The 24,718-nt window shown below is 36.8% G+C and overlaps 1 protein-coding gene across 1 annotated transcript in view; it reads left to right on the forward strand.

Annotated features, from left to right (window-relative positions):
- FRK (fyn related Src family tyrosine kinase) overlaps nucleotides 1–24,234 on the forward strand; it is a 48,106-nt gene extending 23,872 nt beyond the window's left edge. The window contains exons 3-8 of the mRNA XM_053973000.1: nucleotides 5,622–5,782; nucleotides 6,412–6,580; nucleotides 14,208–14,366; nucleotides 19,313–19,494; nucleotides 21,299–21,464; nucleotides 23,415–24,234. Of these exons, the coding sequence (XP_053828975.1) occupies nucleotides 5,622–5,782; nucleotides 6,412–6,580; nucleotides 14,208–14,366; nucleotides 19,313–19,494; nucleotides 21,299–21,464; nucleotides 23,415–23,647 (1,070 nt within the window). The 3' untranslated portion in view covers nucleotides 23,648–24,234. The remainder of the gene's footprint in view (nucleotides 1–5,621; nucleotides 5,783–6,411; nucleotides 6,581–14,207; nucleotides 14,367–19,312; nucleotides 19,495–21,298; nucleotides 21,465–23,414) is intronic.
- Nucleotides 24,235–24,718: the final 484 nt, after the last annotated feature.

A 24,718-nucleotide genomic window follows, 5' to 3' on the forward strand; every position in this document is an offset into this window, starting at 1 on the left:
AAATGTGATTGTTCATTGGTTGTTTTCTGTGAACATTTCCCATCAAACTTGTCATACAACTGCGAGTCAGGAGTATAGTGTTGTCCTTGAGACAACAGGGCTATACTCCCAAACTTCCTAATGTGTTCTACCTATATTAATTCCAGAGCCAGGAAAGGCTTTTGATGTTTGAATAAACCATGAGTAGTCACATGCAGAATCATGTCAATAAAATGAGAGGAACCTTGTCCATAACCAGATTCTTTCATATTGACTCCTCTTTTGCCTGGATGATTATGTGTCATTTACCTTCTGAACATTACACAGAAACACAGCTTAATATTGTGAAGAAACATATTCTTGGTTTCACTTTCCCAATTATAACTAAAGTGTATGTACCTGCAATGTCTTGTGGTAATGCGAGGAATGCTTTGCCAAGACAAAGAAATGTGAACTACAGGGGTGTTTATTGAAAGAAATGTGATATTTACAGTACTGAGACAGTTTAGTCCACAGTTTTCAGGTTTGCCCTCAAGGAAGTTGGTCCTTGCCATGAAGTGCTTAAAGGAAAACTACCTCTAGCAAGGAATCAGATTGCTCCTGAGCTGTGACAGAACTGGCCCCTTTGTGTGTGTACATTTTTGTCCAGGGGCTGTATTACAGCCACAGACCTTTCAAAATGCTTGCTCTACACGTGCCAACTTATTGCTGTGTTACATGTTTCAGCTTCCTTCAAGTTCATCAGTGAGCTGATTTCATCCAAGCACTGGGCTAGACTGATGACAGGGTGGTGTTATGCAGGGAAGGAAAGACAAGCCTGTATTATCTTCTTAATGATGGCATGTAAATACATGGCACATTACTAAAAATCAATGAAAAATCTTTTGATTGTGCACCTGGGGGTGGGAATGCAAATTATTTTTATTATTCTCTCTCCTTTTAGGAAAGATTTAAAATATTAATTGTTTATCCTGCATCCTAACCACTTCTCTAACAGGAAAGTAGAAGTATCTTAGGTAAACCAGAGAAAAATCCTAGAGAATTAAATAAATATTAGGCCAGCATTTGTAGTGGTATAAGATCTCCCTGTGATGCTGCTGTTTAGTTATTTTGTTACAAATTTTGGATAGAAAATTTATTCCATCTGATCTAGTATATTTGATTCAATTATGAAAGCTTGTGGTAGACATTTAAAAGAATTCTTTTATAAGCTTATTTGGGAAGAGGAGATTTGATGATGAATGATAAGAGCAAGATATGAAACCAACAGTGTTTGTTTCATGCTGGTTTGCTTGATCAAGGAAGGTAAGAGTGGCACTGAAGAAAATAATATACACAGAGGCAAGGCTCCAGCTGCAGGAGCTAGCTCTCCTTCATGCACAAACATGGGTTGTCCTCTAAAAAGTTATGCATGAATATATGTATCATCTCAGATTTATTAAATGTTTGTGCTCTTTTAGGCAAAGAAAGAGGATAAACTGAAGTAATCTGAAGACACTATTGGTGGCATCATTTCCCAGTGCTGCTATATTCTTTAGCAGCTTCCCAAAGTTGAACATAATTTATCCTTAACATGCTACTTCATCCCAAAGAGCTAAATATTATTTGCTGCTTACTGAATCGGCTTAGCTGAATGACATCTTTTGCTTCCAACCTAATAGTATACATCATGGTCTAGATGTTTTATGTCCGTATTCTCATTACTTACTGTCTGCTTCTTGGAAAGCTAGTGCATTCTAAAGCAAACAATGAAATGGTTTGTGTTGTGGGAAGCATTAGTAGGTAAGAAGGTAATTCAGTTCACCAGGTTCTATGGAGAATAGAGTTTTCCCGCACCTTCCTTGTTTCTGCCATCAGTAGGAATTATGAGACACTAAAGCTGAGGCAGAAGGACGGCTTCTATCTCCATGGTAGCTGATACACTGACAAGGGAGAAATCACAACCCGAAATTTTGGAATATGTTCCGAATTTCTGTCTCAATTTTTTTCAGTCCAGAAACATTACACCTCAAAAGTCCCATCTTCTGTAGGTCTGATTGGTTTTGCTCTGGCTTTTTTTGCTGTTTTTGGTTTCATTGCAGAGTAGATGATAATGGCTTGAAGATAAGGTCTTTCTGATAGCTTTCAGAATTAAGGTCTTTAAGAAAATATTTTAATTCTCCATCCAGCATGTGATTTAGGTAAAAAAGAAGTTGAAGAGGAAGATTTTTTTTTCTTTTACCCAAGAACCCATAAACTGATTTTATGTATTTCATGCTTGATTTCATACTCATATGGACAATGAGATATATAAGAGATTTAATATTAATTAAGGAGACAAATTATCTCCTTAGTAAGGAAAAAAAAAATAAAAGTTCAATCTTTCATGAAAATTACACTTTTTACTTCTAACTTTCCTTTTTGGGAAAACTCTTAATTTGTAAGATTTGGATAATAAATAATTATTTAAATTAAAAACAAAAATTCATGTTCAGAAAGGTTTTTATCATCTGTGAATAGTGAAATGGAAAGCTCATCAAGCCAGATAGGCCCCCGACATGTATTACTATAATTTTAGGGTGTTTGACATTTTAAAAATAGGTTTTCCCATTTTAAAAATGCACATGTTGTCGACAGATTTTTATGTTGATGACTCCAGCATCTGGTGTGAAATGCATTAAATTTTAAACATGTTGGTGCCATCTTAGATGTTGCCTCATTTTAATTAAAAGCCATAATTTAGATGTGCTCAGCTTAATTGAGTGTCATTGCCAATGATAGCAGGAGGCTCTGTACTTAGCCCATCACTGAATAATGGTATCTGAAAGACTTATTGCATTAAATAACAATGTAAATAGATTGTGTTTTCTTCAGCTATTTTTTTCATGCTCCTAAAAGAATATTGTTCCAGCACAGGAAAAACAAGTATTTGTTTAAGGCAGCAGACTCATAGAACTGGCAAAATCATGGCCATACTAAAAGGATGATTTTGGATCTCCCTCTGCACCTGTTCTGTGCTGGTGAGAGTGATCTCATGAGTCACCCTTCTCCCACATCCACTCTGGACATGGAGGCAGAGCAGAGGTGCTGGTGGCAGTGCTGGGGGAGGGCTGTTCCCAGGAGCTATGTTGGGACACATCGTTTTTGGCAGTAATAGAAAATTAGTGTCTCCATGAGTCATTCGGTGAAGGTGTGGACTCTGCTGATACCACCATAAATTTTTGTGCCCTGGGGAAGAAGTAGTAAATTATTTTATTTGCATTCTTAAGGTGGCAACATCTACTTCTGCTTAACCCATCACGTGAAGATGGATAGCTAGGAGAGGATAATCCTTCTGCTAGACTGACACTATGTAGAAATCTAATGGGGAGCTGTAATTCTTTTGGAAAGGTCAAGTTGAGGAGAAAACCTCTGCAGTCTTCAAACCCGGTTACTGTCAAGCACTGTGAAACTGAAATTACAGTCCTGTCCTGGTTAGTAGTCTGGCATGGACGTAGAGACAACTGGAAGGGGTTATGGATAGTTCTTTCCTGAGTGATATATGCTCAGTATAATCTTGGCAGAGGAGCCACACCATGCTGCAGAACTTCAAGTGTGTGCTGCAGGACTTGTACAGCCAAATTCAGCTCTAAAATAAAAGTAAACAACCCCCTGTCTAGTACTGTACTAAACTCAGCTACCTATTACAAGATGATATGAGTGCAGAAATTTTTCTTCAGTTTCTCCACATAAATCACCACCTGACCTGCATGCTGTCAATCATAAGGCTTTTTAAAAGCCTCATTTAAAAAATTAGAGCACATCCTTCAAACCAGCTCTTGCATTATTAATATTAGCTACTTCACAAATAATAGTTATAATACTGCTAATAAATAAATCAGGTAGTCAAACTACTATTACTTGTGATATACAACTGAGACTGGATTAACACAGTCATCCTGTTGCCCTTTTGTTCAATTCATCATAAAGACTAATCAGTTTGTCTGAATTAATTTTCCTGTGAACTTTGGAAAAGTCATTACATTTTCAGTCTGTCGTTACTGAAATATTCTTTCCTTCATTTTGCTTCAGCACCATTTCCAAATTACACATCACAAAAGCATTCATAAATTTTACAGTTAAAAAGTAGTAATTATGGGTGTTAATTCAAAAAGAAATCTATTTTGAAAAGTGCAATGTAATATGGATTTTGTTTACAAATATTCTCATTCCTGTCCTCATGCAGAATTTTAAGTTCCCAGATTTCTAAAAACACTACATGAGGTGGAGTATTTTGAAAAGCTCCTGTCTGCACTCTGGTGGTCTTGGATGACAATCACATAGTACAGTGCAAAAATATTTGATCATCCACAATATTATTTAAGGAAGGAGAGATTTCCTCTTTTATTTCATCACTTAGATGATGAGAGAAATTATTCTTCCTATCAGCTTTGCTTATTTCATGCAACCGATTCTGTATTTTTTCTGCATACAATATGCAACCATGTATTCTTCTGTTATTATCACCAAAGCTATTGTCAAGATGCATGTAAAGAATCTATTTTCTAGGTTTATTGTGGAGCACTGCTAATGTTAGAACTAACAGCTGTGGAGTACTTTGGAGCTGAATCAATTACCCTTCTGTATGTAATTTAAACTCTCTACTGCCCATTGGACATGGACAGTGACGTCTAAATAATGGAGGGTCTAGGAAATGACACCCACATAAGTGACTAAATACCTTTTCAGCTCTTCTGAACTGCCCTTTCTGATGATTCTGAGCCTGCTATTGCTTCTACTGATATTCCTTTGTAAAGATCTCTAAACTATTGGTCTCCAAACTTTTTTTTTTTTTCTTTGTGTGTGTCTCTGTGTGTGTGTGATTTATATATATTTTTTGTCTCTCTCTGATCTTGTGCTGGTCCGTGTCTAGCCCCAGCATTCAGTGGCCGAGCCTTTTTTCTGACACATTTAAAGAGCTCTCTAATGGTCACAGGGAGGGACACTTTGGCTGTCATGATATGCAGATAAGTAACTTACAGGAGGTGAGGAATAGTCTTATTGATTAAGACACAACAGATTAGAATAAAAAACATTCCACTGAAAAGGAATTAATCAACTATCTGAAACACAGCATTATTCATCTGATTTTTATATATTCCAAACATGCACAAATTTTAAAAAAATCCCTTGGAAGATGTGAGAACTTTTCAGAGAACTGTGGCTATGTGGAGACTATATCTGTTTCCTCTAAAATGCCTGCCAGCCCAGCAGCTGCTATTTGGAATGTTAACAGTAAAATAAAGGAGGATAAAGGAAATATTAAAAACTGACTAAATGATTGCTGACAGTTAGATGCTTTTGGCTGGTTTTGGTGTCTTCAAACATGGGAAACATGAGCTGCCTCACAGAAGATATATTTGTGTACTTCTACACCAGTTCTTTTGGTGGAGAATCTCCAAATTTGAATAGCTGAAGACTGATAGACAAGATGCATTAAGCTATCTGAACAATGGGCTTTGGTTTGAAAAAGGCTTTTTTTTCTAGCTGTCATATTTGGAAATAAAATAATTTATTTTAAAGTCTTCATAAATATATTTAGGAACATTGTGATGGTTTGGGTATAAATGGTATTGTACCACTTCAATAATTCCTGGACAATTAATGTATTTAAATATTTTTAGTTTTTGATGGTACATCTGTGAAGCACTACAGGATCAGAAGGATGGATGGAAGCTTTTTCCTAACCAAAAGGAAAACTTTTAAAACTTTGAATGAGTTGGTTGACTATTACAGCAAGAACAATGATGGCCTCTGCGTGTTGCTCAGACAGCCATGCCTAAAGGTAAGGCGTGGATGCTACACTGTACAAAGTATTTTTTGTGAGCTAACTCATCAGCTATCTATCAGAAAGTGTTGACTCCATATCTGCTTCTACCATTTCAGAATGTTAAGGATCTGCTTGTTTTCAGGAACTTCTGGGTAGTGTTACAGTTTCATTCTTGAGGTTGACAAATTAATAATAAAGTACCATGCCATTTTGAAAAAAATCATCAAATGTCTGGGGGGGGGGGTGGGGGGAATATGCCAAATCATGATTTATGAATACCTTTTTATAAATATATATGGAGATGAAATCTCCAACTTCATAACTCTAGCTGTCCATATGTTATTACTGAGACAAAACCACAAGGTTCTGGCAACCAATATGTCACTGTTCAAAAAGCTTGCTAGAGGGATGATTTCTAATTTTTGCTTTTAATGGGAGGATATTTTCTTTAGCGTATTACTTATTTCTGACAAAGAGCACCCAGTATGAGGGTTGTATTTTATGTTCTCGGCTCACTTTATTGCATGTGTATACGCTAAGGAAACCTTATTTACGTCTGTTCCAGCTTTACATGACATAGTTAACAATGATTTGTATATGTTGTTGAAGTCTAAATTACTGTATTATTTATTTTCTTTTATGAGATACAAACTCCTGCTACTTTTGATTTGTCTTACAAAACTGTTGATCAGTGGGAGATAGACCGACGATCCCTGAAATTTGTGAAAAAATTAGGATCTGGTCAGTTTGGTGAAGTATGGGAAGGACTGTGGAATAATACCACCCCTGTGGCAATCAAAACATTAAAACCAGGTATGTGAATTATTCTTAAATGTTAATAATATGAACTATTAGCAAGAGTGCTCCTTTACTTATTAAATGCTGCAGCAAAGAGGTGTATATGCTTAAAATCTGTATATGCTTAAAATCCACACACCTAGACATGAAGATTAGTAAAGCTCTAGGTCCAGATAGTCTTTGTTATTTTGAATTAGACTTTTATACAGTTTTTTGTTTCTAGATGAGCTGAATTAATTCAACATATGTGTCACATAAAAAGGTAACCACAACAAGGGTTGTAACTATTTTTTACAGTATTGTTTTGTGGAAATGAGTAACTGTATACTGAATAATCTGTAGGTGAAGTAATTGACTTACAAGCAGTTTGTCATCACTAGAATTTTTCTAGTGATTAGGTACTATATTGCAGTGATTTCTTTGGTAATATAGAATATTTACTATGCTAAATTTGTACTTAAGGAGTGCTTTATTCCTAGCATTGCTCAAATCAAAATTTTCAAAGTTTTTGATACACAACTATATACCCAATATACAATTTATACCCACTATTTGCATGTAATATAAGATTTTGACTAATACAGCTTTTAGCATTTTTCTTAATTATGTTCCATTAACTTCAAGTAATTTGTGCATTTTCAATTGACAACATAAAATATCTGCCAGCAGATGGCAAGAACCACATAGATAAGAGAGGCAGCCTGGATGATACATGCGTTTTTTTAAAAAGAGATAACAACATGAGCTGTGGTTAATTGAAAAAGCTTGTGTTGGGCACTAATGAACCTGATTCAGGAAACAGAACAGATTCAGACCTTTGATTCAATATAACATCAATATGCTTGAGCACTGCTTGAATGGTCTCCTGAACAGGGAGGAATTTAAGCATATAAGGCTCTCTTGTATCAGGATATCTTTTGTGGTTTGGGACATGCAAACTGAAAGAAAATAAGCACCTTTTTTTTTTTTTTTTTTTTTTTTCTCTGCTTAACTGAAAATATAAAAACTGTTCAGACTAAAGACCTTCTATAATTCATATGAAAGACAACACTTTTTTTTCAGTGAACAGGTGCATCTCCCTAGTGACTCAGCAAACAGAAACCAGCTTGAAATCTCTTTTTCACTGAAATAAGCGTAAGACTCACTGCAAACTTGTTATCATGTATAGACTAGCACAGTATAATGGAAGAAACTCCTTCAACTGTGGTTCTTTTTGTAGTATCATAGCTCACCAGGGAAAAAGGGCTTGATTAATCAATACTTTTTCTATCTCAGTTTTTTCCACTTAGTTTGACTCTTGCTAAGGTCAACAGCAGTAGTTTCACTGATTTCATGCTGGGTTGTATTGAGTTAGGGCAGACAGAAACCCCACCTGGATGCGGTGCTTGGATAGGAGAGAGTTTGTGACCTTACACTGTAATAAGGAAGCCATGCATAGCACACAGTGCTGCTCAGAATGAAGACTTTGATTCCCAAAGCTGTCTTGATAAGTTATGTAGTTAATAACATGATGCCAGATAATGCCATGATGCTGAATTTCTTATCACTGTACTTTGTGAACTATCTCATTCTACACAAACAGTTCAAACAGTCACAAATGTAAGCAATTAACCTTGTAGCATCACTTCTCCAGGGAATTATCCTCTTCTATACATTGTTTTTCACTGTATAGTGAAAGGCATTTGGAGTGCCTTACAGTAATCAGCACACTGGTTTTCCATAGCTTATTCTCATTGTTACTCAAGAGGAATAACACTTCACTAATTAAAGACAAACCACAATAACCACACTCTAATCTGAGTAATAAATGCTTACCTTGGTACTAATAAAATTTCAGCAAAGGGTTCGGTTGGTAATTTCATTCACCATAACATAAAGTTGATAAATGAATAGAAAATATAATAGTTAATGAGTAATCAAGAAATACACTGTGCTGATGACTGAAGCTTCCAATAGTCACATAAGCAATGTTTCAGGCTTCAGGTGTAACACACTGTAAAATACGCCTCTCCTGTTGCTTGGCTCAAAGATCTAAATCACTTGTCTTTACACTGGGGCAGGAGGGGGTGTATTTTAAACTACAGACTTCTCACTAAGCTGTCATCAGAAAAACAGAGGAGTGTGTTAAACTCAAAGTGATCTGGAAATATAAGGGGCTGAGATGGAAGGGGTTCTGCTAAAAAGGCTTTACCACTAGACAAATTGTGAAATGGAACAATGCTCTTATTACCAAGCAGGAGCAGGTTGATCAAGGGTAATCACATGGTGAACAATAGAGAAGAGTATAATGCAATCAGAATGTCATAGATTTATAGGCCTTAAAGCCAGAAAGGATTTCTGTTACTTTGGGTTTTTCTGTTGAGCATTATTTTGCAGAGTACATCTGTTCTAGACCATATATAGTTGGAATACTCTGCTGTTATATGCCATTACACATCATCCCTCTGCTGAGATTAGCATTTATATTTAATCAAAACACAGCTTGTTCTTGACTACACAATAATGAGAAGTCCTCTAGTCCTAAGATGAAGGCACTGTAAGAATCTGCACCTAATTTCACATTTGAATTTGTCTGATGTCTTCTCTTTAACCCTTGCTTCTTGTCTTCTTGTAATAAAATAAAAGCCTATTTGAATGTATTAATTGTTCTTTCCATTCTGGAGGTAAACACAGGGTGGGTTTAAACCAATTTTCAGTTGTCTTTAGAAAGGCTAAATGCAGTTTCTTCTTATATAGCGTCCTTCTCATTTCTCAAACAATTTTTTTCTGGACTTAAACTAATCTCTAGCTATTGCTACTAAAAGGCTTAAAACCAATGATGCCAATGGCATCCTGGTCTGTATCAGCAATAGTGTGGCCAGGGGGACCAGGGCAGTGATTGTCCCTCTGTGCTCAGTGTCGGTGAGGCCACACCTCAAATTCTGTGTCCAGAAAAAGAATTCTCTACACCAAAAGCAAAACACCACAATGACAAAACCAAAGTCAACAATTTGCACACAATCCACCCCTTGTCCCTCCAGCACAATTACAACAATTGAAATTCCCTGAGATCATTCCACTCTTTGCTGTCAAATATCATTGTCAATATCTTCCCATTACCTCTCCTTATTCCTTTTACAATCTGTTTATCAGTGTGACTGCAAACAGAAAGCAGTAGTAATGTGATGCTTTCATCCAGATAATTCTCTTATTTGTTCATTGGTTCACTTGTCTCTGCTTTGGAGACATCTGTGACATTTTACCATCCACAACCATAGCCATGAATGTGTGAATGAAAAAACAAAGCATAAGAACATCTTTGCCTTAAGGAACATCTCTGACTTTTGAGCTACTGACCCATAGTTTTCAAAAAGATGCAGGGATCAGTAGATAGGAAAACAGTCTAGAAACCAGCAATTGCTATTTCTGGTTTTGGCTTTGCACAGCCTTGAATATGTCATTTCACATTTCTGTTTTTATTTCCTCACTGAGACACTGTTTTTTTCTATTTAAGTAGAAATCATTGCAGCAGGGATTTTCACTTTGTCCTACGTTGAGTGTGATGGATTTTCTAGAACCTATTGTCTGGGCTAGCTTGCTTCTCCAGCTGTCAGCATGTGAAGCAGACATCTATCATCACCAATTAATTGTATCTGATAAAGTTCCTTTTGCCTGTTGAAGCTGACGCATACATTTGTCATTATCACATTGTAAAGCATCTCCCAAGCTTCTCTCTGCATGGAAACTGTCCAAGCATGATTTTTTTTTTTTCAGGAGGCTTTTCCAAAATAGTGTCTGGGTTGGTACTGTCAGTGGAGTTTTCCATAACATTTTCATTTCTCTAATTTGTCATCTCTTTAATACATATGCAATTTAAAAAGCTTTGCAGTCAGGGAAGTACCCCAGTTTCCCTGAAAAAAAAGAGATTTTTTTTATTCCATTTAATTCAGTATGTGGCCTTACACTGATATGTAAGTTTACTTCTGTATGGTGACAAAGCTGCTTGAGAACATCCAGAAACATATATTATTCATCTGTTAATATGAATAGGCTATTTTAATTTCTTGTGTTGCCAAATACTTAGTTTTTAAATTTTATTTCTTTATTACTCATGAAATTCTTCAGAAGATCATAGTTATATGCTTAATGCAGTCTCCACATAAATGAATTTTCTATAATATTTACTTAGAGGGCTAGGTTGCTCTGAAGTACAAGGGTACTTTGAAGCAATTTGGGAAGGTTTATTGAAAAGTTGCAAACCAAGGATCTTGTGATGGGTTTATCAAATATTTAAGGACCATTTACATTTAGGCCAGTAGAATCTGGAAAATAACTAACCTTCCTCTCTTACTCATTTCCAGGTTATCAGTTATTCCACATATCTTAGAATGTGAAGCTTCCTCAGATCTAGAACAAAATATTTTCAAAGAGAAGTTAATCAGAACTGATATATCTTTTTTTTAAGTAAGCTTAAGTTAGAGGTGATTCCTGGCAAAGCAGCACAACATAGAACATCTCAAAGAAAGAGATTCCAACATTTTGTTCTGAAGAATGACTTTGACATTTAGAAAAATATTTTTTCATTCAAAAAACAGATCATCAAGACTGTATTTTCTTCAGGTCCTGATAAATTTACTCCCAAACTGGTATCGTACACAAAAGAAACCTCCACTTGTTTCAATAAAGGCTTATGCTAACTAATTGTTTTATGACCAAGTCGTTTCTACTTACAGTAACATGCTCTTCATCTTGTGTTTACCACTTACAGGTGAAAATGTACATTTCATTAAAAACATGCACATTCAACTACAAGTTAAACCCCCCTCAGTTATTTGAAACTCCATTTGGCATGTGTTTCCTGCCTCAAAGGGATGTGCTGTAAATTCTTTGCCACTATTGTGACAGGCTTTATTCAACTAATTTGTAACAAGCATGTCTGGTTGCTTTTAGAGGCAGATTTTAATTTGCTTATTCAGTTGCTGAAACCTAATCTTAGGCAGAACACTCATAAAGACACTTTTAAAATTTTTTCAGTTGGCATCCAATCTTCTTATTAAGTACAATATAAGATCTACAGGCCTATGGGGGATTTGGGTGCTGTCTGCTATATAATACTTGTGCTATTTAAAGATCTAAACTAAGTAAAACTGAAGGTTACATATGCTCTGTAAAACATGCAGGAAATACTTATTGATCTTTTTCTGTTTTTTTAATCATTATTGTGACTGTTACTTGCTTTTACAGTGTAGAAAAGGATTTGCAGCTATTCAGCTAATGGAATACTTCCTTCTTGATCAATTTATTGAAAGTTGTCATATCTGAAAAACATGTTGCTTGGTTCCAGTTTGTTGGGAGAAGTTTATAGCATGATTAAACTGAGAAATTCCATGTAGGCAAACTTTGATGGTGGGAACAAATCAGACTGTCAAATTCTATGGAGTGAAGAAACCCTGTATTATGATCCATAGAGGGTCCATGATTTGGTAGACCCTAAGTGAGCAAGTAGTTTATCCTATTTAGGATCAACTTGTCAAATTTTGGCATGGATGCTAAATCATTAGTTGCACATGTTCATTTGCTTTTGGAGGCAGAATGCTTCACACCATGCAGCTTCTCTGTAGATTTTAGGTTGATTTTCATGACAATACATATATCTTGAAACAAGTAAGTAAACGGAGCAACATTTTAAATCAATATCAAAATGAGTCAAAACACTATAAAGACAACACTAGATTTTAATTTTTTTTTTTAATCTAAAATTGGTGGAAAGTTTGAGTAAATCTGTAAAGATTGTGCTGTTCTAAACAAGAAAAGGATATAGAGTAAGCATCACAGATATTTTTTGTTTTCTCCCTGTCATAATCTCTGCTTTATCCAGACCAGGTGTGATCATTTACTCTTTTTGCAGGCCTCCACTTTCCTCTGATAGTGAGTAAAGAAAATAAGTATAGCTTGTACCTGTTGAGGAGATGTATTATTGGCTGGTTGCCATTTATTGATGGCATGGAAATCCAAATACTTTGACCACTCCTCCTAATGACATCCTATAAGATCTCGTTAAATTGGGCAATATGGGATTGCCAGGGGAAGTATGAGGAAACGGAAGTGAGGAGTACGTGTTCCTTGCAATGTAATCTTTGTTCTCCCAAGTAGCAATGTCAAGTGGCTCTTTTTTCATAAAGTCTAAGTCAGGAACATTTCTGAATCATTCCTTTTGTATTGATGTGAGGATAAGAAATCACACATCATTCCTATGTTTTGGGAAATAGGCTGGGGCATTCTTCAGGAGGTGGCATTCAAAAGGTAGGTGTTGGGTGAACAGGCTGATTTTCTAGTCCTTTTTGTAGAACAGATTTTCTGTTGGAATTTTATTGCTGAGCCATTTAACATCCTCGAAGAGTTTCACTTAATTTAAATATCCATGTTTGGTACGCAATCAAACTCCCAAATGAACTTTATAGATTACCTAATATTAAAAAAACACAACATAAAGACTCTTACTCTTGCAGCCTTGACTTCTTAAATTACTTTGTCTGCTTACTGAGTAAGATGAGTTTGTTTTTAAACATGGCATAGAGCAGAGTAAGTTGGATAACTAGATATTTTCCTCCTCAGTCTTAACTGTAACATTTTCTTAATTGAAGTATTTTGATTTGGAAGAAAGGAGACATGTGAGTAGTTCAATAATTTCACATTTGCATGTACAAGCATTTTGAAGGCGATATTATTCACCAACTTCCTCAAACATCTGACAATATCTGATCACTACTGGATCATTCATCTAGAAAACTTTGCTTCTTTATTTGTGCATGTTTTCCTAATTAATCCCCTATTCAGGACATATGAGCTTTAATCCTATATTTGCCATGACTTCAGCTTCCTGTGCCATTTCTGATTGCTTCATTGACATAGTTTCTACATTGATTCATTATGTATATGAATAGAATATTGATCTATAGATATGGTATACATATGATCTTATGTAACACTTAAAAAGTTGGCTGTTAAGACACTTTGGTGTTTAAGGGATTGTAAAATTAATGTTACATCTGTGCATACATTGGTATTTCTGATAAGGCTGCTATTGCATGCTCATTATAAATAGCTATTTGTTTTTGTATATATAAAATGCACACATCATCTCTGCATGTGCTAAACTGATTTCAGTGCTTTCAGGCTTTAATTGGTGAAGCTGAAAATATAGTGCAACAAATTTTTATTGCAGCACTAGTTTTCTCTCAGAAATTTTATGTTCATTACCTAGACGTTCTCACCTCAGTTCCTGGTCCTTTCATTAACCAGTTGTTTGTTTAAAACGTATCCCTTAACATTCTAGCCTCACTTTTTTTTTTCTTTTTTTTTTTCTTTTTTTTTTTTTTTTTTTCTTTTTTTTTTTTCCTGTCTGGGGTAGTCCTGGGGGTGGTTGATTTTAGCCTCTATATTTCTGGTGGCTGGGACACATATTTTCTCTGTCCCTACACAACTGGTATGTTTCACTCATTAAATGTTTGTTTCAGCTGCAGTGTCTGATTTCTGTGGGAACTGTGAAGATTTGAGATGTTAATGTACTTTCAAAGACAGAAAACAATATCAGTTACTCCCTTAAGATTGCCGGTAGAAAGCCCTGTAATAACCTCAATTTTGTTATATGCTGTTGTTTCAGGTTCAATGGATCCAAAAGACTTTCTGAGGGAAGCACAAATAATGAAGAACTTGAGACATCCAAAGCTTATACAGCTTTATGCTGTCTGCACTTTGGAGGACCCAATTTATATTATTACCGAGCTGATGAGATATGGAAGTCTCCTAGAATACCTTAAAAGTAAGCAAATGACTCTAAACTCATTTTAAGGGTGTTGCAGTTTAGTAAATACACTAACATAAAAGATAGAAGTACAACACCCTGGTTTAATGTAAAAACTGCTTTGTTTGACATATGTGGGGGTAAGAAAAGCAGAAATGTTTATGAATTTTTGACAACCAAAATATTTAAAAAATAGGGAAGAATCATATCCATAGTCTGATTCTTGCCTTATAATTGCCCATATTTTTTCATCCAGTTCTAGGAGTAGATGGGAACATACACAAAGGAATAAAAATATAAGTATCCAGAAGGATAGGTCATCATATTTGACATGAAATAGAAGCACTTCTACAAAATGTACTTAACAGCTTTGAAAACTATTACTAGTCAGGGATAGCTTTTCAGTACAAATTTGTCCCTTGCCTATCTCATCAGGGCTTTTATCTCAGTAGCACTTCAAAGTGCTCTTTTGAAGGCAAATAATAATTAAAAATAAAATTGTACAGCCTGGAACAGACTAGCATAATGACTGCACTTTTAAGTTCATTCCTGTTATTGGGAAATGCTTGTTGTTACCCATTTTCAGTTTAGCAGATGTCTGTGAGATGCTAAATGTTTTTAAAGCTGTAATGATTTCTTGAAGACAAAATGTTTGCCACGGTTGTCATGCAGAATTTCTTCTCTGTTTACAGCCCATAAAGCAAAGCCCTGTGTAATACCACAGACAGCATTTACCATGACACATGCCTTCCCCCATCTTCTCTGCGGAACCATTTTTAAATGAGGGTCTGTCCACACACAATTACAGCTAAAGAAAGAGACACAGAAACAGCCCTACCAGGAACTGCTCAGAGTGGGTCTGCCATGACCTTGGGCCAGATTATCCACAGTTTTGTTGGCATTTGCTGGCCAGAGGTAGCAAGGCACAATTTTTCTTCAAATTCTCATCTTTGGTGCCTTTGTGTGCAGATTTCAGCTTATCTGATTGAAAGAGCCTGGCACATCAGGAAATGATTGCTGTGCATGGAAACATTTCTCGCACTGGAGAAACTGCTCTGAGCAAGGCCAGGATGAGTCACAGCTATTGCAGAGGTGAAAATTGGTCTGTTAGTGTGCATAGAGTAAACATGTCCAGAGCACATCAGTGCTGCAGCCAGTGTGTGGAACAGCTGCCAGCATATGTACAGCACCCTGCTCCTTACCTAAGTGCTCACTCCTGTAGCTCTTCAGCAGAGGCTGTGGAAAGTCAACTGGTTTCCAGGCAGTCATCAAGAAATCCATAAAAATATCCACTTGAAACCCAGTCTAGTGGTATCCCTCCTTATCTCGTGACCAATGAACAGGGAGGTGCACAGAACTAAGAGGTGGAGGCAGAGATCCAAGGGTTTTGATAGGTATTGTGGTCAGAGAAAAGTCATTGCTGTCAGTAAGACTAATAAGGAAAGAGATTTGAAGCTTGTATAGAGCTCTATGACTGGAAGTGATCTATATCAGCTGGAGTACAGAGCTTCTGGTAAGTTTTCTTGATATTCTGTGGAAAGCCTATTTCCCAAAATAAGTTTTCTGAGACTCTGCAGGAAACAGGAACATATTTCCAGAAGGCTTCTGTCTCTGTGTGCACGATGGGTAAATAAAGCAAACTAGAGTGGAGGAAAGTCCAGAGGTATTCTTTATTCCTATTCCCCTTCTAGAACTGTATGGTATGCTTTTCCAGCTTTAAAAGTCCCTCATATTTTATTCACAGTTATTATCACATTTCTCCATAATGACAGCTACTTAATAATGATGGACATGGGAATTCCCTGTGCACACTCTAAATGTACTTTGGGAGAGTTCTTGATGAACACTGCTATGCAGAGTTATTGAGCTGCCACCAGAATGAGAAAAATGCACCTGAAAACTTTTCTTTGTTATTGGAAGTGAATTAAATTGTCATAAATATATGAGTGCTTTTATCAATTCTGATGGGCCTGGGGCTTGTTCTGGCAGGTATGCAGTCTTGAAATTCAGTGAATTATTGTGGAGGCAATGCCCTTACTGGAGAAAGTGCCGCTTATTTATTTTTCTCCTTTTTTCTTGTCAGATATCTGTCAATGAGAATATTTTCCTGTCTTTTCTATGTGAGCGATTGTGATAGACTGCTTAGAACAGGGTGCAGACCCCAAGATTTCTTTAATATTTTTTCTAATAAATTTTTTATATGAGGTTGAGGGTTTTGTCAAAATATATTAGTAAAAAAGGACATGGAGGTGCTACATTTTCTTGATCAGTTAAAAAATAATCCATGGGATTATTTATAAATTTATAAATTCAGCAGTAGTGCTTGATTTTGAGTGTGGAAGTTATAAACAAATCTATATCTATAGCTAGCTAGCTAGATATAAACTTAGAGCAGCCTTCCAGTACCTAATTGGAGCCTATAAGAGAGCTGGAGAGAGACTTTTTACAAGGCCAGGTAGTGACAGGGCAAGGGGGAATGGCTTTAAACTGAAAGATGGTAGGTTTACATTAAGTAATTCTTAGAAATGCTATGAGGCTGGTGAGGTACTGGGATACTTTGTCCAGAGAAGTTGTGCTTGAACTTGTGTGCTCTGTCTGGAGTTTTGGAGGTGTAGTCAGAAATCTTTATGAGATAGACATACATGATTTACACCTTAGATCTCAAAGAGACCTGTGATTTCATCCTCTGTCTTTGTGCACAAGTTGTACCTCCTGGTCAGCTGAGGCTCTTCATTAAAGCTTTCTCTTCTTTAGCTCCAGAATGGCTGCAGTGCAGAACCAGCTTACAGAGAGATCATCCAAAAAATACTGCAGTAGCCAGGGCAAGAGTGGCCTCTTCCTCTCCCTCAGCCCGCATAAGGCTAAAGGCATAGGTCAGCCCAGTCTGGTATTCCAAACAAGCCCTAACAAAAGAAATGGTCTTTCAGTTGCCACTCCATTGTTAGGGGTGGATCTTATCCTTGTCCTTTAGCATGATGTGCCTGAGTGTCTGCAGGGAATAAAACAGGGGGGTTTAGCAGTTTTAACTCCTATTCTGCACTGAAGCAGCTCATTAAACAAAAGGCTGATGGGTCACCCCTTTTTCCTCTGGCATTGCCTTATTTTGCCTCTTGGAGCAAGCTTAAGTCAGGCTGTCTTGGAGCATCAGCGGACCAGTGACAAACCTGTGCTCAACTTTGTTGGTATCCTTGTCTGCTCTCACTAGCAAGTAGTTCACAACACATGCAGATGAAGTTGTGTGAAAGGGAATATTTAAAGCTGACTGACATAGGCTAACTTCCAAAACCCAAGTATTAATACAAGGTGCTTGAAAACATTTAATTATTTTCCGATTAAATACAACATGAACATCATTTGTGGATTTATATCTTTGTCTATCAAGATGAATAATAAATGTTGATGCCTGTCAGTTATCTGAACTGAAAATCTTCAAAGTGTTGTATTATTCTGTGGACTGAGTGGTTTTTCATACAGCCCTATTTTTATCCCTCTCTCTTTGAAAAGTCCAGGCAGTATGAACCATATGTGTAGGAGAGGAAAATACATTCTGAGTCAACAATAGAAGTAAATAATCTTAGTGTTGGAGTTTTTAGTCTCAAAAAGGATGTAGAGTAAGATACATAATTAGACAATTAATTTTTTTTTTTTTTTTTAATTATGTCAGAGCATCCAGATGAGCAGGAAATTTAAGGCCTGGAGATTGCAGAATACATTAGTAAACAGTGGCATTTCACACTCTTCATATGACAAGGTTGCATCAAATAAAATGCCAGAATTGGGGGAGGCTATTTAAAACAATGCTGAGACACGCTATCACTGCAAATCAATTAAAAATAAGTGAGAGAAAACTGCCAGCTACAGAAGTTTTATTTCTGTAACACAGAGACAGTAAGTAAAAGTCACCAACCTGATGACAAAGAACTGCCCGTAAGACTAGCAGCAAGGATTCAGTTTTTTGATATTAAGGTTCTGAAACAAAGTTGAAATGTTTTTGAGTATTAGAGGCTACAGAGGTAGAAAACCATGCTTCAGTGCTGCAGCATTTGGGATTGTGTGAAGTGGTCCTTGAATGTAACACTGATTTGGTTTACAATCAGTTACCTCCTGGCTTAAATTCTTTGCATTCAGAAGGTTGGTTAGCTGTCCCCAAAATGCCAAAGGCCCTGAATTTGTACTCTAATGTACAAATTTTGAATTTTTTTTTTTTTTGTTACCTGTCTTACAATTTTTGGCTGCCATTTTTAATGGCCTGAGACTTTCCTTTATTTGTATAGGCGAGTTGCTCAGCTCAAAGTTCTTCTACTGCATTGTTTGAACAAGGATCTTCGATTGCCAAATCTCAGTTTCTGGAATTTGCTTATCTTAGTGTGGTGGGAATGACATACACATTGCTTCAAAAAGTTCTACTAGAGAAGGAGGCAGCTTCAAAGTATCTCAAGGAGTCCTACTCTTGAATAACAACAACAGAGATAAGAGTCTGAAGCAGTCAAGTGGACTGGAAAGTGAAAATGAGTTATACTTGACAGCAGATGGTATTTTTCTTAGTCAGAATCATTGGAGAACAAGGATAATTCTGTGCTTTTCCATATATAACCACTGGGTACTGACATTAACTCTTCCAGTTTGGAATAGTTTTATGAACTTGTCAGAAAGGTGCATACTATGTTACTATCAGTAGATAAAAGATTTTCTCTTTGGACTGCGTCAGCAGCTCCTTCCTGGCCTACATTAACTCCTGCGTGAAGTATCTACTCTTTTAGAGAAGATGGGACAAGCATTGTTACTCGGTTATTGGGAAAGTAATGTCATTCAGTAATCCCTGTCATTTGGCTGGGATGTTACTTTGCATGGTTTGGTTTATTTGTGTTGGCTTTTTGAACCAGGCAGGTTTTCAGTTATTTGTGTGTGAAATCGGCATCTTCTTCGTGTTCTTATGTTGTTCTTGTCATCTCCTTTTTAAACAGAAGATGGAGGCTCTCAAATCTCCCTGACACATCAAATAGACATGGCTGCTCAGGTGGCTTCTGGGATGGCATACCTTGAATCTCAGAACTATATCCACCGGGATCTGGCAGCCAGGAATGTTCTCGTTGGTGAGCATAATGTTTACAAAGTAGCAGACTTTGGACTTGCAAGAGTTTTTAAGGTAGGTTGTGGAAAGGTTAATTGTCCCTGCTTTTAACTCTGGAGAACAAGGTGGAAGAGGCCAACTAAAGAATGAAAGAATGAATTGTAGCCCTGAATTGATGAATTGAGACAAAGGCAAGTCCAGGGAGAAAAGGACCTAAATAACATGTTCACTTGTATCTTCTACCTGCATTATCCCGTGCAAGGTTAGAAGTTGTCCTGTGCCTTTGTGCCAGTCTGAAGAATCCTGGTGTCTCCTTCCCACCCAGCCACCCAGGAAGGATCCTAGCAAGCAATACCCTTTGCTGGACAACTTTATCCACAATGTTTGCAACATGGAGAGGAATGATGGAAAGATTATACAACTAGGCCTGTAAGGGAAGGCATATAAAAATGTATTGACATATATTCTCTTGTTGTTCACTTTTCCACTGCCTCCATGGTGCTTGTCGTTGCAGGTAGTAATCATAAAAGGACCTTATTCCTCTCCACAGCTCACAGCAAAGTTCATAAAGTGAGCTCTCAGAACTTTAAATCTGATGCAGTTGCAAATTCTTTGCCACTGAACCGCTTTGGTTTTTCTCTAGTCCTTGAAGGCAGAGAATGCCAAGGATCGCTGACCAAAGTATCCCTATGAAAGAGCTGTAGTTTAGAAACGAGATTTCCTACCTCTGAAAATGATTTAATCGGTGTTGGAGAGATTTATTTTGCCATATTTTATGGATTTCAATATGAAATCATAACAGAATTGGATTTATTACATACTGAAGTATAGAATTATGGCTTAACAAAGGCATCAAGGGACTTTGAAAATTATTTTAATTTAATTTTGATTCTTCTAAATATGCATAAGTTCATATTACAAGTTTTTTAACATAAAAATATATATTTTTAAATGAACAATGCTCATAATGGATATGTTCCTTGTTTCTAAAGATTAGTGTTATGGTCAAGATGCCAACTGTATAAGTATAGAGATACAAATCAGTAACAACCAGTATTTTCAAAACTGTTGAGCATTGCAGCTGGGAAACATACATTCTGTATTTAAACAAACAAAAAAGCAAAATCTGGTACATATATGTCTGGATTTGCATGTGAAAAACTTGACCTAGGCTTAGGTGTGAGTTGTGTACACTAAATTACGTGTAGGAACTAAAGAGAGAAGAAATGTTCACAAAATTTAGATGTCTGTGTGATAAACCTTTAAGGACATGATTCTACAAATTTGTAGCTCAACAATTTTTTTGTGTCTTTCACTGACACTTCACATTAATTAGCTCACTGGAAACTAATATGTTAATTTGAATCAGTCAGAGTTTAGTCTTTCTTCCCCAAAAACCTGCTTAAGCGACTCTTATCAAAGTCAATGGCCCTTAAACACCACAATAAATCACAGAAGAAAGGTTCTGAAATTCACTGGCTCCTGCTCTTGCCTTCTTTCTTTACTGTGGACCAGACGTGGAGACATTTGGTCTCTAGTGTTAGCAGGATGCTGCCACTGCCACTCCTGACAGACTTTTGAAATCTTGCATGCTGGGTCCAGAATTCACAGCAGCAAGTCATAATTAATCAGGAGCCACTCCAATGTTGTGTGCTTGCTTGAAATGATAAATGCTTTAGAAAAGCCTCTGATGAAGCCTCTGCATTTTTCAACTGCAAAGCTGAATCTAATGGTAGACTTCAGAAAATGGGTACTTACATGAAAAACAAGAGTTTTGTTAAAAGATAAGATTAAGCACATGCTGAGCTTAGTCAGATGCTTAAGTGCTTTGCTGAAGCAGATCTGAAACCAGGCTTGTTTTGTTTTACCCCCATGATAGGTAGAAAGTGAGAAAGTATATGAAGCTAGGACAGAAACAAAACTCCCAGTGAAATGGACAGCCCCGGAGGCAATCCGCTACAACAGATTCAGCATTAAATCAGATGTCTGGTCCTTTGGGATACTCATGTTTGAAATAATCACCTATGGGCAGATGCCTTATCAGGGTAAGTACTTTTACCTAAAGAATGGTGTCTAATTTTTTTCTTGATTTCAGAATGACCCAATAAAGAAAAGTTGAATGCCTATACTATGGGCATGTTAAAGGGTTAAAATTTTAAAGAGAGAAAGAAGGTTGTTCAGATGAGGTCCATTTAGTGGATCAGACCTTCTGGCTTCCCCAGGCCACCTGGCAGCTTTGCAAAGGCTGTGGTTAGCACACATTCAAGCTTCCTCTTGATGGAGTAAATCTGCACTGCACAGGAACCTAAGCCAGCTGGCTATTTTCCTCCATCATCAGATCAAAGATGCCAATTCTTGGAATGTGAAAAAGGGAAGAAATAAAGGAAGGGTTTTTTGTTCCCCAACCTGCCCTTTTTTTTTTTTTTTTTTTTTTTTTTTTTTTTTTTTTTTTTTTTTTTTTTTTTAGTATATTTCATAGAAGAATAGATTATGTGTGAAGCACTGCACAAGCATTTCAGGAAGAAGGTGTCTGAAAAATAAATCAGGGTGCTTTTACCCCCCTCATTTATTTTTCAGACACCTTCTTCCTGAAATGCTTGTGAAGTGCTTTTTTACCCCCCTCCCTCATATTTACTTGTTGCAGTGAAAAGTCTTCATAAAGGAAAAGATCATAAGATTTAAATAATTAAAAAGTAAAATGTTACCAACCTCAAAAGTAGTTATAGTAGTCTGAGAGCAGCTACTATTTCTAGTACTGTGAGAAATGCTCAAGGAACTGTGGCTCCAATAACACAAGATATCAGTGAGATGATTGACTGCGACTCATTTTGTGCTGGTGAGTAGAACACAAGGGAAGAACTAAAGCAAAAAAAGTTATGCTGTGTCTGTACAGGCCTGAGGGGTAGTGCATTTCCCATAAACTACATTTCACAGGGTCCCAAACTGATATTTTCTGTAAAAGGAAAAATTGATTTTGCTTTTTGATTCCCACCCTCACCTCCTGCAAAATTGTTCTGAAGAAAAAAAAGCAAAGCAAAATATCCTGAAGTCTTATATAAACTATAGTTGTGTGCATATGGACACACACACATAAATGAAACATTTTAGTATAAAAAATATGTAACACTGTGGCTCTGGATATTGTCTGAAAACCCATTCAGTATTACCCCTTTGCAAAGGCATAGTTTATCTGTATCTTGAAAGTAGAAAATGTCATTTTACTGTTTGCTTACTTGGTATTACTTTCAGGAGTTTGTTCTCAGTAATTAGTTAGAGTTTATGTTGGTTTGTGGTGGCAGTGGATAATGTGCAGAGGAATCATCATCAGAGATCTAGGGAAAAGAAGTAAACACAATTCAAAATTTAATTTAAAGAGTAAAAAATTGGAAGAGAACAGGACAATAGTCTTAGTATATAAAGGTATAGCAAAGATAGGGGAATAGTTTCTTCTCCATAACTAGCGATGATGGAGCAGGGGGGATACCGTTGCCCAGATGACCTTGAGAAAACAGGGCTGACTTTATGAAAATGTTTCTAAATGTGAGGAAAATTCAGCAGCAGGTCAGGTTTTCTTAGGAGATTTTGTAGTTACTGAGACTAGAGGCATTTAGGACATATTTAAGCTAAAGAGATTTCAGAAAAATTTTGACAAACCCGAAGGGTGGAAGAAAATTCTCACATGCAGACAAACCTATTTGCAATGCCTTGCAGCTGGCACAGTGAGGGTGAGGTGGCTGGGAAATGTTGGAGGTGATTTTTAATTGCTGGTAAACAGTAATTGTCCCTGGAATTGTTCAAGGCCAGGCTGGAAGGGCTTTGAGCAACCTGGTCTAGCGGAAGGTGTCCCTGCTCATGGCAGGGGTTTTGAACTCGGTGATCTTTAGGGTCCTTTCCAACCCAAACCATTCTGTGGTGATTCTGTGCTGAAGAGAGAGGAACACATGGCACCCAGATGCAGATCCTGAGTAGCCTGATGAACTCATTTTGGCTTGCAGGTATGCCAGGACACCAGGTGATCCAGCTGCTGGACAATGAGTACAGACTTCCTCAGCCGGAGACATGCCCAGCACCACTCTACAAGATGATGGAGCAGTGCTGGAGTGCGGAGGCTGATGAGCGGCCCACCTTTGAGGACCTCAGTGAGCGGCTGGAGAGCTACTTCAACAGCGAGCTCTATTCCTTTGCCGAGGCCCAGGCCATGGGATATGAACCCTCAGGATGCTCCTGAAGGACATGTCCTAGCCAACATGGCTAACGGAGGCTGTGGAGTCAGCCTAATCCCAGGTGTGGGGTTATTTGGGGGTGCTGAAGAATTCTGGTACACTTCATCCCCTCCCTGATCTTCAAAGACTTTAATTTTTTTGCTGCTGGCAAGTATTTTGCAAGACAAAGCATCAGGAAGCTGGAGGGTGGGTGTTTCTAAAAAATTGTCTTCTATTTATTTTAAAATTACATGTTGCAAGAACAAACAATTGAAATGAGTCTAGCTAAGTAACTATTGTAGCTTTTTGTCATTTCTTTATTGGAATAATTATTTACTGTTAGACTTTTCATTCCTATCAGTTTGTTCATGGGAAGGAATGTGATGGCTCTACACAGCAGGATCTGTGTTCCCAGAGTTCTTTCATTGTAAAAAATAATAAAAGTAATTCTGTGACTGTGATAGCTCTGATTTGTTAGAATCCAAATTAATTGCCTTGTTTAGAATTGAAGTACATGTGCTTTTGCTATATCTGAAAATAAATAGATATTCATGGGAGAAAAGGAATTATTTTGTTTTGTAGATGCACAGGCTGATCTTTTTATATTTTGTCTTCTGTACTCCTTTTACAAGAATAAACAAAATTATATTTTGAATTATTATTAGAAGCTATTTGTTCTTAATATTGTTAAATATCTATGAGTTATTGTCCATTGAACTGTGAGGATTTATTTTATGGTTCTTAATTTTGGGGATATTGGAGGAAAAGATATTTTAACATGAACTCAAGACCGTCTCAGTGTTTTAGAGTGACAGTCTTTTCAATCCTGCTTCCCCAGATCACAAACCCCCTCCAACAGGGCAGGTCTAGGTATTTTGCAGAGTATCTCGCAATCCTTTTTTTCTACCTTCTTCAGGTTCAATTTTAATACAGGAGATTTAAGTAATAGATGATCCATTTTATTTTGTTCCATGGAGAAATGGAGCCCAGGTGCTTCTTCTAGCAGTCAATATAGCTAGTTATAGATGTTAATTTTTTTTTGCCCTTTCCCTAACTACAATATCAGTTCTGCTAAAATCTGGTATCATTTGACAGTT

Source organism: Vidua macroura, chromosome 3 (genome assembly GCF_024509145.1).
Source record: "Vidua macroura isolate BioBank_ID:100142 chromosome 3, ASM2450914v1, whole genome shotgun sequence".
Lineage (NCBI taxonomy): Eukaryota > Metazoa > Chordata > Aves > Passeriformes > Viduidae > Vidua > Vidua macroura.